Source organism: Trachemys scripta, chromosome 11 (assembly GCF_013100865.1).
Source record: "Trachemys scripta elegans isolate TJP31775 chromosome 11, CAS_Tse_1.0, whole genome shotgun sequence".
Taxonomy (NCBI): Eukaryota; Metazoa; Chordata; order Testudines; family Emydidae; genus Trachemys; species Trachemys scripta.
The window spans coordinates 12,115,201-12,127,451 of NC_048308.1; the positions used below are offsets into that span (position 1 = coordinate 12,115,201).

At 39.9% G+C, this 12,251-nt stretch overlaps 1 protein-coding gene across 1 annotated transcript in view; it reads right to left on the reverse strand.

Annotated features, from left to right (window-relative positions):
• CFAP221 (cilia and flagella associated protein 221) overlaps positions 1-12,251 on the reverse strand; it is a 34,508-nt gene that overhangs the window by 11,496 nt on the left and 10,761 nt on the right. The window contains exons 8-16 of the mRNA XM_034786547.1: positions 9,934-10,093; positions 9,340-9,463; positions 9,123-9,234; positions 8,733-8,841; positions 8,063-8,150; positions 5,969-6,058; positions 4,898-4,993; positions 3,745-3,841; positions 1,793-1,929 (exon numbers count right to left, since the gene is read on the reverse strand). Coding sequence (XP_034642438.1) covers positions 1,793-1,929; positions 3,745-3,841; positions 4,898-4,993; positions 5,969-6,058; positions 8,063-8,150; positions 8,733-8,841; positions 9,123-9,234; positions 9,340-9,463; positions 9,934-10,093 — 1,013 coding nt within the window. The remainder of the gene's footprint in view (positions 1-1,792; positions 1,930-3,744; positions 3,842-4,897; positions 4,994-5,968; positions 6,059-8,062; positions 8,151-8,732; positions 8,842-9,122; positions 9,235-9,339; positions 9,464-9,933; positions 10,094-12,251) is intronic.

Below are 12,251 nucleotides of genomic sequence, written 5' to 3' on the forward strand. Positions count from 1 at the left end.
AAACTTAGAAGTGATAATCGAGATGACCCATAGAAGGTGTGAGGAGAACTTAACATGGGGGGGGGAAAAATTCAATTAGTGTAATGACCCAACCATTCCCAGTCTCTGTTTAGACCTAAGTTAATTGTGTCTAATTTGCATATTAATTCGAGTTCAGCAGTCTCTCTTTGGAGTCTGTTTTTGAAGTTTTTTTGTTGCAAAACTGACACCTTCAAGTCTGTCACTGAGTGATTAGAGAGGTTGAAGTGTTCTCCCACTGATTTTTGAATGTTATGATTCCTGATGTCAGATTTGTGTCCATTTATTCTTTTGCATAGAGACTGTCCAGTTTGGCCAATGTACATGGCAGAGGGGCATTGCTGGCACATGATGGCATATATCACGTTGGTGGATGTGCAGGTGAACGAGCCCCTGACGGTGTGGCTGATGTGGTTAGGTCCTATGATGGTGTCACTTGAATAGATATGTGGACAGAGCTGGCATCGGGCTTTGTTGCAAGGATAGGTTCCTGGGTTAGTGTTTTTGTTGTATGGTGTGCAGTTGCTGGTGAGTATTTGCTTAAGTATTTGCTGAACTCGAATTAATATGCAAATTAGACACAATTAACTTAGGTCTAAACAGAGACTGGGAATGGTTGGGTCATTACACTAATTGAATTTCCCCCCCCCCATGTTAAGTTCTCCTCACACCTTCTATGGGTCATCTCGATTATCACTTCCAAGTTTTTTCTTCTGCTGCTACTGATAGCTCATCTCAATTGATTGGCCTCTTACAATTGGTATGCGTACTTCCACCTTTTCATGTTCTCGGTATGTATAAATATCTTCTGTGTGTTTCACTCTACGCATCTGAAGAAGTGGGCTGTAGCCCACGAAAGCTTATGCTGAAATACATTTGTTAGTCTCTAAGGTGCCACAAGTACTCCTTTTCTTTTTGCGGATACAGACTAACACGGCTGCTACTTTTAAATCCATACAATGATTCTGTATTGCAAGGAGCTCCAGACCCATTGAACCATACAGTCAGTTTTCAGATACAAACACATGATCTTAGAACAGAGATCTCTAAAGAGTATTGGCCTTTAGAGATCTCTTCGTATTTGAGGACAAAAATGAATATGAGAAAGGGAAATGACCTTTTTGTTGGTCAGAATGGTTAATGCACTGACCCTCTTCTATAATGTGCAGTGTGGGAATTCATTCTTTATAGGAAACAAGAGTAGAAGGTGTGTTACTAAGTGATACCAACATTTGGGGATATTTTTAGTAGCCTTACAGCCACTTATCTCATTCTGACTCTGCACTGTACTGTGCTGGGCATTGCTCAGAGTTAGGAGATTGTACAGAGTGCATATTTTAATGTCAACTTTAAAAACATTGAGGAAAATTATTGGGCAATAATAGTCTTTAACCAGCTGACTAGCACAGAGCCCTTGTCTTCATATGTATGTAAAGTCCTATGCACATCTATGGTATTATAGAAAGAGCCTGGTATTTGGTATAACAGAACTAATACAATGGTGTTTATACTTCCAAGGCCAGGTCCTCAACTGATGTACATTGTCATAGTTTCATCAGCATCAATGGAGCTTCAACTATAGCAGCTGAAAATCTGGATCCAAGCTTTCAGGCTAAGTTCTCATTCACACTACCTTACTCTGGGTATTATATTTGTACCCACTTTAAGGCCCCTTTACACATCCAGAGTGCGGTAAAGTGGCCTGAGCGTAAGTGAGAATCAGACCCTTCATTTCTAGTAACTGATTTGTTGCCACTATAATCAAAGGACCTACCAGTTCATCAGACCACTGAGGTGGATGGTAGGTTGGGAATTTGAAAGGTAATATGCGATCTACAGACAAGTTGAAAGCAACGCTCTTATGCTCTTCACCCATAGCTGTTGAGCTGATGATTTTCAAACTGCTGTTTTCTGCCATGTGGAGAGAAAGAATCAAGATCTTGTAATAAATGTGAAGATATTCTCTTAAAAATAAAACCCAACCACAACACAGACTTTTAATTCCTTCCTGAGTCAGGATTTGCCCAGCCATTTTGATATAAATCGTAAGGTATTATTTCACAGGGCAGGGCTCTAGATGCCACATTTAAGAGTAGACTTGGAAGCATTTGATTTTTATTGGTAAATGTTGGTAAACATCAATTTCACTGGACAAACACAATCTGAAAAAAAATATTTCCATCAATAATATTCTAAAATGTACAGATAGGAGGAAGAAAAATGCTGCTTGAGAATATATTAGTTTGATTTAAGGATATTAACTTTGTATATTTTGACCTGTGATGTTGACAATTTGTATTTTAACATTTATAAAACTTTAACTTTCAAATCTGTGCCTACTGTCATTAAATAGTTAATATCTGTCTCTCCCTATTGTCTGACTCACCCCCATTATTTCCCACAACTGTGAAAATTAAAATTGATAAAACTAAAAAAAGTAATAATAAACATTGACATTATCCATCAAAATGAGAAAATAACAAAAATCTAACTCTGCCAAGCCCATTTAAGAGGAGGCAGGCAGTCCTGGGATTGCTGGGTCAATTCAACGGCAAGACATTCCCAACCGCTCTTCTCTAGCAGTAGTATTTTTGCCCACTTGTTTCCCTTCTCTGCAAAGGTTGTCGTGTCTGTTTGTTTCTGCTCATGCTGGAGGGCATATATTTAAGTCCTCAGATGCACCTAAAAATCCTTTGCACTGGCTGCCATAGCATCTCAGCTTTAAGGCGCCAATGGAGTTATTGTGATGGGTTTTGAGGAACTGGAATTGCCCACTGCAGAAAAAAAGAACTTTCTTCGGGAAAGGAAATGACATGGACAATAGACAAGGTGGGTTGCCAAACAGGGTGGGTAAGCAAGAAGGAGAGAGCGGTGAAGGAAGAGACTAAAATTCCATCATCACTTAGGACAACAATGCACCCCAGGGCTGGCCTTGTCTTGGATAACTCAGTGGTTTCTCAAAGGCTTATTCATTACAAAATGAGTAGCGTTTCTGTACTACCGCTTCTATTTCACTATGAGGAAATGATCCACTGCTGTTCTCTGCTTATCAAGAGCCAAGACCGATGTCACGTAATTACTGGCAAGCATCTGTTCGGAAACAGTGACAGGAGACAAAAGGAGCAGCACTGGATGGATGGTGTTGTATTTTCTGGTTCCCCCTGTTTTACTGCACCAAGTTCAAGCATCCTGTCCTCATCACCTTCAAGATCCTTTCTCAACTCTGTCCCTCCCTTTTTGTCCTCACTCACCTCTTATCATGTTGCCTCTTGGCTCTTCTGCTCCACCAATGATACCAGCCTTGTCCACCTGTTTGCCTGCTTCTCGGGCAAACATCTCCACACCTAGCACCCTACCCCTTATGAATGGAACACCTTCACTGAGATGATCCCTACAGTTAATGCCGTCTCCCCTTTCAAGTCCCTCTTCAAGACCCACTCCTTACTTGATGCCTAAAATAATAGATGACCAGCTAATAATAGATAAGCTTTGAGACTCTCAAGGATTGTTAAGGTGTTTTTCAATGCCTGTAAATAACGTGTATCAAAATCATACATATTTTGACTATACCCATTTCCAATTCCCATCACAAAATTGCAAGCTCTTGGGAAGGATTGTCTTTGTATGTGTGTGTGCGTGAGCTATACCTAACACTGTGGGTGCTATTGGAATAACCGCAATAAATTGAGATGAGCTAAAATGCAAATATCTTGTCCTACACTTTACCTGATACAGAGCTTTCTTCATCACTATGCTCTTTGATGTCTCTCTCTAGTCCACGGAACAAAAGTAATACGCGATTTAGCCGCCACTGAATCAGGACCTAGGATAATTATTTAAAGTTTTCAAGTTAATATTAAGTTGAATACTCTACAATTTAAATTTATATTGACATCCAGTACTGACAGCTTTATTTATTCCTCGCAGGTCACTTGGACTTCAGTTAAAAGGAGTTTTTTGATGTATTGCATAATTTTTGTCCCAGGATATTTCTGTGTGTTTATTTTTTTGGAAGTGTGGCAGGATGCATGTACTTGCTGCATACATTTTGACTAAAGACCAGCTAACTGTGACATTACATATAGAAAATAGAAGACTGAGCAGGTGGTTGTACTGTCAATTTAAATACAGATTGTAAATATAAGCCTTCATCCTGTAACAGGATCCACGTGAAGGCAAAGATCTGCCCATGAGGATCCTGTTGCAGGACAGGACCATGGATGTGTTATTGCCCCTGTAGAGCAATAAAGTCTTAACATGCACTTGGGGGCACTTTACACCACATGATGAAGTAGCAGCACAGAGTCATAGATTTTAGCGACAGAAGAGTCTATTTGAGCTCCTGTATAACACACACCATAGAATTTCACCCAGTTACCGATGCACTGAGCCTAATAACTCGTGTTTCACTAAAGCATATATTCCAGCAAGGTATCCAATCTTGAGCAGAAGACATCAAGAGATGGAGAACCTACAGTGGCCATTGCATTTGGATTGATGGGAAATGAATGGTAGAACTGCAGGGTAATATTTAAATCCAAACAGATAACTTTTCATTTATTTGATTTTTAGTTTCACAAAAACATTTTTCTTCGAATTCGGTTTTGCAAAAGTTATCGGTTTGTTTGTTTACAAATTCTAAATTTGGAGCCTTTAGCATTTTATCTCTGTTTAACATTGATTTATTCTAATAGTGGCGTATGGATTTTTTATTAAACCCTTTGTTTTCTGGAAAGGCCGTGGCACATTTATGACAAACAATGAAACCAATGGGCTAGCTGTGTAGGTTCCTTGAAGATGGCAAACTAAATCGGTGTGGTTTTTTGTGCGTTTCCCAAGACATGTTGCTATTACACTGCATTTTGGTTGTTCACGTTACCCGGCGAGCTGCTTGTTGAAACCGTCTTAGAATCCTGTGTCTGTTGGCCCAAGGGTCGTTAAGGAGGAGGTCAAACTTGGGCTGGACACTTGGACACTGCACAGCACACAGAAAGTGAAAATGTAGGTTATAATTGTTTTAATTAGATAGTGGAGGAATATCTAGCAGTCATTCCATGGACTGAACCCATACAATATTTTCTAGCATTGAGGTTATACCATGTAAAAATGTCCAGCCAAATAATAAACTAATTCTGCTCCTAGGCCATATCACACCCACAGTTTTTAAACTGAAATTCTCATTAATGGGTTCATTGGGAAGCCATTGTTAAATATTCAGAGACACAATATGCTCTCCTGTTGTGCTAGTGTAAACCTGGAGTAACTCCACTGAAGTAAGGCAGGAACACTACATAAATGTAACCAATTAGTGGTAGAATAGGGGTGAAAATGACGGGCCAGATCCTGATCTCCTTGATACCTGTGTAAATCTAAACGAACATCATTTATCTTATGGATGTTCGGGCCAAAACCTGGTCTCATTGAAATCAATGACAAAACTCCTTTTCAGTTCAGTGCAAGCTGGTTTGGCCCTTACTCCAGATATAAACTGGTGGAACTGAGATCAGAATTTGGCCTGATATCCTATTGTAGATCCTACAAGAGTACAGATACAGATACCCAAGGGTAATGACATCGGCAGAGTAAGTTCACCGTAGGGCGAAACATTTAAAGAAAAGGGTGTGATCAACCAGAAATCCTATAGGTCCAATGGTAGTGAGCAAATTGCTCCTAGGAGAACCTTCATAAACAAGCAACCTGCACCTCAGGTGGGGCCGACATGTCATCCTTTATAGCAACAGCAGTATATAAATTACAGCAGCTGCCTCGGCCTGCATAGTTGTGCATGCAGTGTTTCCCACACTGTGCTGACCTATGTATACAGTGAGCAGCTGGTCCTAACATTCTAAAAGTAGCACTGAAAAATTAGAGCTCTCAAATTAATAGGAAAAGCAAATGATGCAGAACAGCTAGGTATGCGGTATTAGCATAATAGCCCATGTGGACGTACCTGTTCGACAGACCGGATAAAACGTCTGAAAGAAACTTCCACTTTATTCCTTTGAAACTCTCTCTCCACAAAGGGATCTCCCCTTTTGATCTGGTTTGCCATCAGTAAGAAGGTCCACATTAGTGCAAAGTATTCAATATGCTCTTTCATCACTTATAGTTAATTACAACTGTAAAATTCCAGAATTAAACTGGTAGACAAATGCAGACTTGATACATTTCAGGGAGATGATCGCTGCACTTTAGAAAGTCAAACTAAGTAGCTCTTCTGCAGCTACTATTTACTGGAACATCCACTGAATTCAATGAATGTAAGGGCCTGGGAGGACAGGTTTGGGGGCGAAGGACCTGTCTGGTTTTAAGATTAAACTAGATAAGTTTATGGAGGGAATGGTTTAATGGGATAACATGATTTTAGTCAAATGAACAATATGCCATCGCTAGTAAATAGTATCAATGGCCAATGAGGGTCTGGCTGGAGAGTCTTGCCTACATGCTCGGGGTTCTACTGATCGCCATATTTGGGGTCAGGAAGGAATTTTCCTCCAGGGTAGATTGGCAGAGGCCCTGGAGGTTTTTCGCCTTCCTCCGCAGCATGGGGCAGGGGTCGCTAGCTGGAGGATTCTCTGCTACTTGAAGTCTCTAAACCACAGGATTTGGGGACTTCAACAGCAGAGTCAAGGGAAAGGGTTGGGACGGCTTTGTGGCCTGCATCATGTGGGAGGTCAGACTAGATGATCATGATGGTCCCTTCTGATCTTAAAGTCTATGAGTCTATGAGTCTAGGTCCCATTTCTGCATTAGGGTTGGGGTCTCCAGACCCCCAGCATGGTCAGGTATCAAGGAAGTGAGTTGGGCCCACTGCCTTCTCCCATGGCCCAGTAAGAACAAAGGACCCACTTTTCTGTGCAGCAGAGACCAGCCTCTAGATGGGCTACTAAACCAACACAGTGACAACTTCCAACCCTCAGCAGCACTGGACCAGGGAGCTCCTTCATTGTCCTTCTGCATATTGGCTGCAGTTTTCCCCCCTTCTGTAACCTCCCACTCTGCATTTCATCTGCCACTGCTTTTAACGGTACTCTTCCTATAGAAATCTTTCACATCACTGTTCAATTAGTAGTTTGTGCTGACATCTCTTAACTTCACCATGCTGTAAAAGCCATTCATGCTATTGGACTGAATGTTGATTTGTGCCTTTTAATTAACGGTGCCACTTTTCGCCAGGTTACTGATGTTTGACTTTTCCATTGCTGCCATTTGGTTACCTTGTCCTGTCTTAAATTCCTCATTGTCGTATGAGTAACTTCCTTTGCCATTTGATTTAATGGTGCCTTTTGAGTTGCTCCTCGCTCCCTACTTTGTTTCATTATGCCACCTGGGTTTGTCTTCCAGATCCGCATTTCTGATCTCTCCCTCTCTCTCCTGTTCTCTTCCCCCATCCCAATGCCTCTTCCCTACTGTCCCATCTCCTGCACACAGCTAAATCCTTTATTCCCCTCCATTCCAGGGCCATCTTCTCATAATCTCATGCTCAACTATGTTTCCCTAAATTAGCTTAAATAAAACTTTTGAATGTATTAAACATTAAACAAATACATATAAAAGAAGAGTGAAATCCAAAAGATGAACATGCAGCTAATGAAGCATCATTATTTTCTATTACTGTATGCCTCATTTTACTTCCTGTTCCTCCTTTGTTTTCATTCACATAGTTGTGTCTGATGTTAGGGCATGAGCCTGCAAACACATATGTGAATAATGAGGAGTCCCATTGATAGCCATGTGAATAACGTTATTCTCATCTGAGAGTGTTTACAGGGGTGGGCTGAGGGCTCATAGGCTGTAAGGCCAAGTCTTTCATATGTTCTGTGCAGAGCCATGCACATGCAAGGCATTATATAAATAGTAATAACAATAATAAGGGTTGGGAATAATATGTGAGGGAATTAGCATCACGAACACTGGTATGTATCAACCTGTTTAATAAAGCCAGCAGCCATCACAAACAGGGTATTAGTTCATTAGTCAATTTTATTTAGTCCAAAATTATAAATCTGATTTAAAAAATGCAGAACAAACAGTGAAGGCTAACCTTGTATTGCTCTTCTTCCTGCTGTCGTTCTTCGATAATCTCTCTCTTAAATTTCATAGAAATTGGATCTTTACCTGTATGAACTTGCCTGGATTTACAGTAGAGATGAGAAAAATCCTTCATGCAACATGCTGTTTGCTTTATTTAAAAGATAATGGACCTAATAGTCCTATTTCTAAGGCTTCTATCCAACTAATCCTTTAATTTAAACGGGACTACTCATGTGTTTAAAGTTAAGCATGTGTTTAAATGCTTTGCTGAACTGGGGCCTTTTTTAAACACAGGTGTAACTCCACTGACTTAATTTAACTCGGTGTGAGCTTGATTCTATACTCAGTGAAGTTAATAGCAAAGCTCCCATTGACTTTATTGGTGCAGGATGACGGCAAATGAGAGTGGAATCTGGATGTGTTCAGCAGCTTTCTTTCTGAATGGCAGTCAAAATAATATCCTTGTGCTTATTGCCTACTACTACTAACTACTTATCAGATTCCTCTCAGGAAAAAGAATGTGAATAGAATAAAAGCAATTTATTTGTTAAATTAATCTACCATGATCAGAAATGGTGGTTTTAAGCATGAATAAACTTTTCTTGCTTCATTCAGAGAAAGCATATTTAAACAAATCTTACTGCTGCTGTCCGTTATAAAAATGAATAATTAACACTCACCACTTAAGTTGATTTGCTTCTTCTTCCTGAATATCTTGTTTGACTTTTAGTTCAAATACAGCTTCCTTCATCTGTCTTGTTTTTGCACCTTCATTACCTTGGTACAGGACTGTGGACAAGAGCAGATAATTATTCTACCACTCTCAAACCAGAATTCTGTGTAAAATGAAAATACATTTTTGATGGGAAAACCTGACCGTTGCAATAATTGAGCTTATTAATCAAAAGTAAGGTTAAGGTGACACTTTCTTCAGAAACTAGGGTCATATTATGCCATCCGTTTTGAAGCCAAGCTCTCCACCTGAAATCATCATGGAGTTCTGTTAAAAATTAAAAAGCAAGATAAGGCCCCTCAAATTTATTTTATTCTGGATTGTTTCATTACGTTACCTTCTTTCAAGTGTTTAATCTTTAATTTGCCAGGCTCTTGAATCAAAACCGTTGCCACAGCATAGGGATTTGACAAATCTGCTGGGAATCGCAGGTTTTGGTATTCAATCTCCTGTGGGATAAAAATTAATAGGAAGAAATAAATTGTGTGTGTGATGTTTAGGTATAAGGAATAGTATCAGCCCCTGGAGGTACTTTTGGTAGTAGTTCTCTGTACCTTTACTTTCTGAATTTGGCTGGATTGTGGATGCTTTAAATGGTCTTTTCTCCGGATCACTTGCTTTCCTACTGACACTGTTTTCTTCTCTGAGAGAGTTTTATGTGTTTTAAATTCTTCCTTTCTAGATTTCAGAAGAAAAGACACAACTTTAATCAGTATTCTGAGAGTTGCGTAGGAGCCCACCACATGCCTGTCTGTGCCTTCTAGATATACAAGAAGATTGTGATGGTGTCTCTCAAATTACAATGATGGGCACGTAACTTCCTAATCCTGCTATGTCACAGTTCCCAGGAAGGATGAGAGATGTTCCAAAATATCTTATTGCCCCCTTGCTTCTGAAGGCCTTGGTGATTAGAGTGCTGATTGCATCTCAATCGGTGGAACAATATGTGGTGGAATGCTGTTCATTAAAGTTTCACTTAATGCAGTCTAGTTGCACTTTAAGCAGAATGGTGTGTAATCAAGATATTTGGCGTATTTGAATAACACAATCTAAGTGACATGGCAAAATAGCATGAAATCTTGTTTCATTAAGGTATTTTTAAAACAGAAATGGGCAAAAATATTCAAAGATAAATCAATCACACATACATGAAACCCCCATGGGGCATTGATGTTCCTGTGAATACACATACATAGGGTTTAGAGTTAAACTGTGCAATCCACAATTGCATTTTCATCTGTGCTGTTCCATATTCAAATGGTGCATATTTAACAACCACATCCACTTTCCCACTGGCTGGAATTATTCCTGTACATGGGAACAAAATACATTCCATTTACACTGAAATCATGGGAGCACTCTACTTCTGAGTAAGCCCAATAAAATGTGCTGAAATGGACCATGGTCTACATTTTTAAGAGTGACCAGGGTTTCTGGGTTTCCCAATTTAATCCACACATGTGCTAGAATCCTAGTATTAGTTTCATCTGAAGGTAAGAATGAAAATCCATCTAAATCAAGTAAATTTTAAAACCGTTTCACAGTTAATATCATGTCAGGAATAAAGATCAGATTATATTACCCTTAGGGCTGCTCTTCACTGGGAAATTAGGTCATGTTAGAACATGACCTTGGGGAGCCATGTTAAAATTAAAATGTTAAACATGATTTACCAGTTAGTGTATACAGAGACCTTCATACTTAAAATGCTCATGGGTAAGCCCTATTGGAAACAGAGAGTTAAGCATGTCCATCTGACACCATGTTTAAACAGGGTAGTCCCATTTATACCATGCTTAACATCATGTTAACTAACATGACTCCACAAGGAGTGTTCTAACATGACCTAATTTTGTGGTGGAATGAAGCTTTATGTTGAAGAGTAATTAGGTAAATTAAGCCCTGGTCTACACTGGGGGGGGGATGTTGATCTAAGTTATGCAACTTCAGCTACGTGAATAACGTAGCTGAAGTCGACGTACTTAGATCGACTTACCATGGTGTCTTCACTACAGTGAGTCGATTGCTACCGCTCCCCCATCGACTCTGCCTGCGCCTCTCGCAGCGCTGGAGTACAGGAGTCGACGGGAGAGCGCTCGGGAGTCGATTTAGCATGTCTAGACTAGATGTGATAAATCGATCCCCGCTGGATCGATTGCTGTCTGCCGATCCGGTGGGTAGTGTAGACATACCCTAAGAGGAGTAAGGTGCCACTCAATATGAGCAAGGATATCAAAGTCTGTCCCTAAATTTGCAAGATGTTTCCCTTTATTGTTCTATGAGAGCTAATGTTATTACAAGAAGATGAAAATTTTCAGAGTCTGTGCCTCTACCCACTTAGCTCTTACTATCATTTTTTCCATTTGCAAGGACAGAGAAGCTGAGGATACTAAATCTGTCCCTTTGGATTTGGGAAAGCAAGACTTTGTTGCTGTCATATTGTAACTAATGAATATTTTGGATCTAGTTCTAGGAATGGAGAATAGTTTAATTCTCCTGGAATTTATTCTACACAGCACGGCTGGGAACAAATCCAGACCATCTGTTACATTTCCAATACCCATTTGTCTGACATGATGCTTTCCTCTACTGGAAAAAGATGTAACAAACAAGTGGATAACTAAGTAAAGAAGAGAATGCTCTTTTGTTGGAGCATCATGTAGATCATTTAGAGAAGAGAAGCTCTAACTTTCCTACATGCCTAATTGAAAGAGTGTGCAAAAAGTAGCTGTGACACTACACTGTGATTCAGATGATCTAACTTGAAGGAGTTAAGTAGTATCTCCTTCCTATTGTTTCCATTGATGAGTTTTATTAAATTGAATATTTAACAAGATATAGGATGTCATTCATATCACAGTATAACGGGAGATGGGTATATTTTTCAAAAGTACCTAAGTGACTTAGGAATCTAAGTCCCATTTTCAGAACAACTTAGGCACTGAGGGCCAGATTTACGAAGATCTTTAGCTACCTAAAGATGCACATGGATGCCCAGTGGGATTTACAAAGGCACCTACGTGAGTTAGGCACCTAAGTCCCATTGATTTTCAATGGGAGTTGGGCACCTAACCTGTGTACATGCTTTTGGAAATCCCAATAGGTGCCTATCTGCATCTTTAGGCACCGCTGTATATGTAACTTCACACTACAGAAAAAAAAGCAGTTGAGTGTATGGTATCTATGTCCGACTCAGAATGGTCCGCCTCTTCTGCATATGCAGATACATGAAAATGTGTGACTAAATGACATCCAAATGCTGTGTGCTCAGCACCTGTCTCCTGTAAAACCCATAGTGCCTGATTCTCCGTTATGGTAGGCCCCTTTTATACGGCTGTAGAAGTACAAAGGGGAGCTGAAGTGGCTCTAAATTACACTGCCATGATGCAGCCGTATATCATATACAGATTACATGATGCAGTCATATATCATAAGCAGATCACTAGATTTGTTACTGACCCTGGAA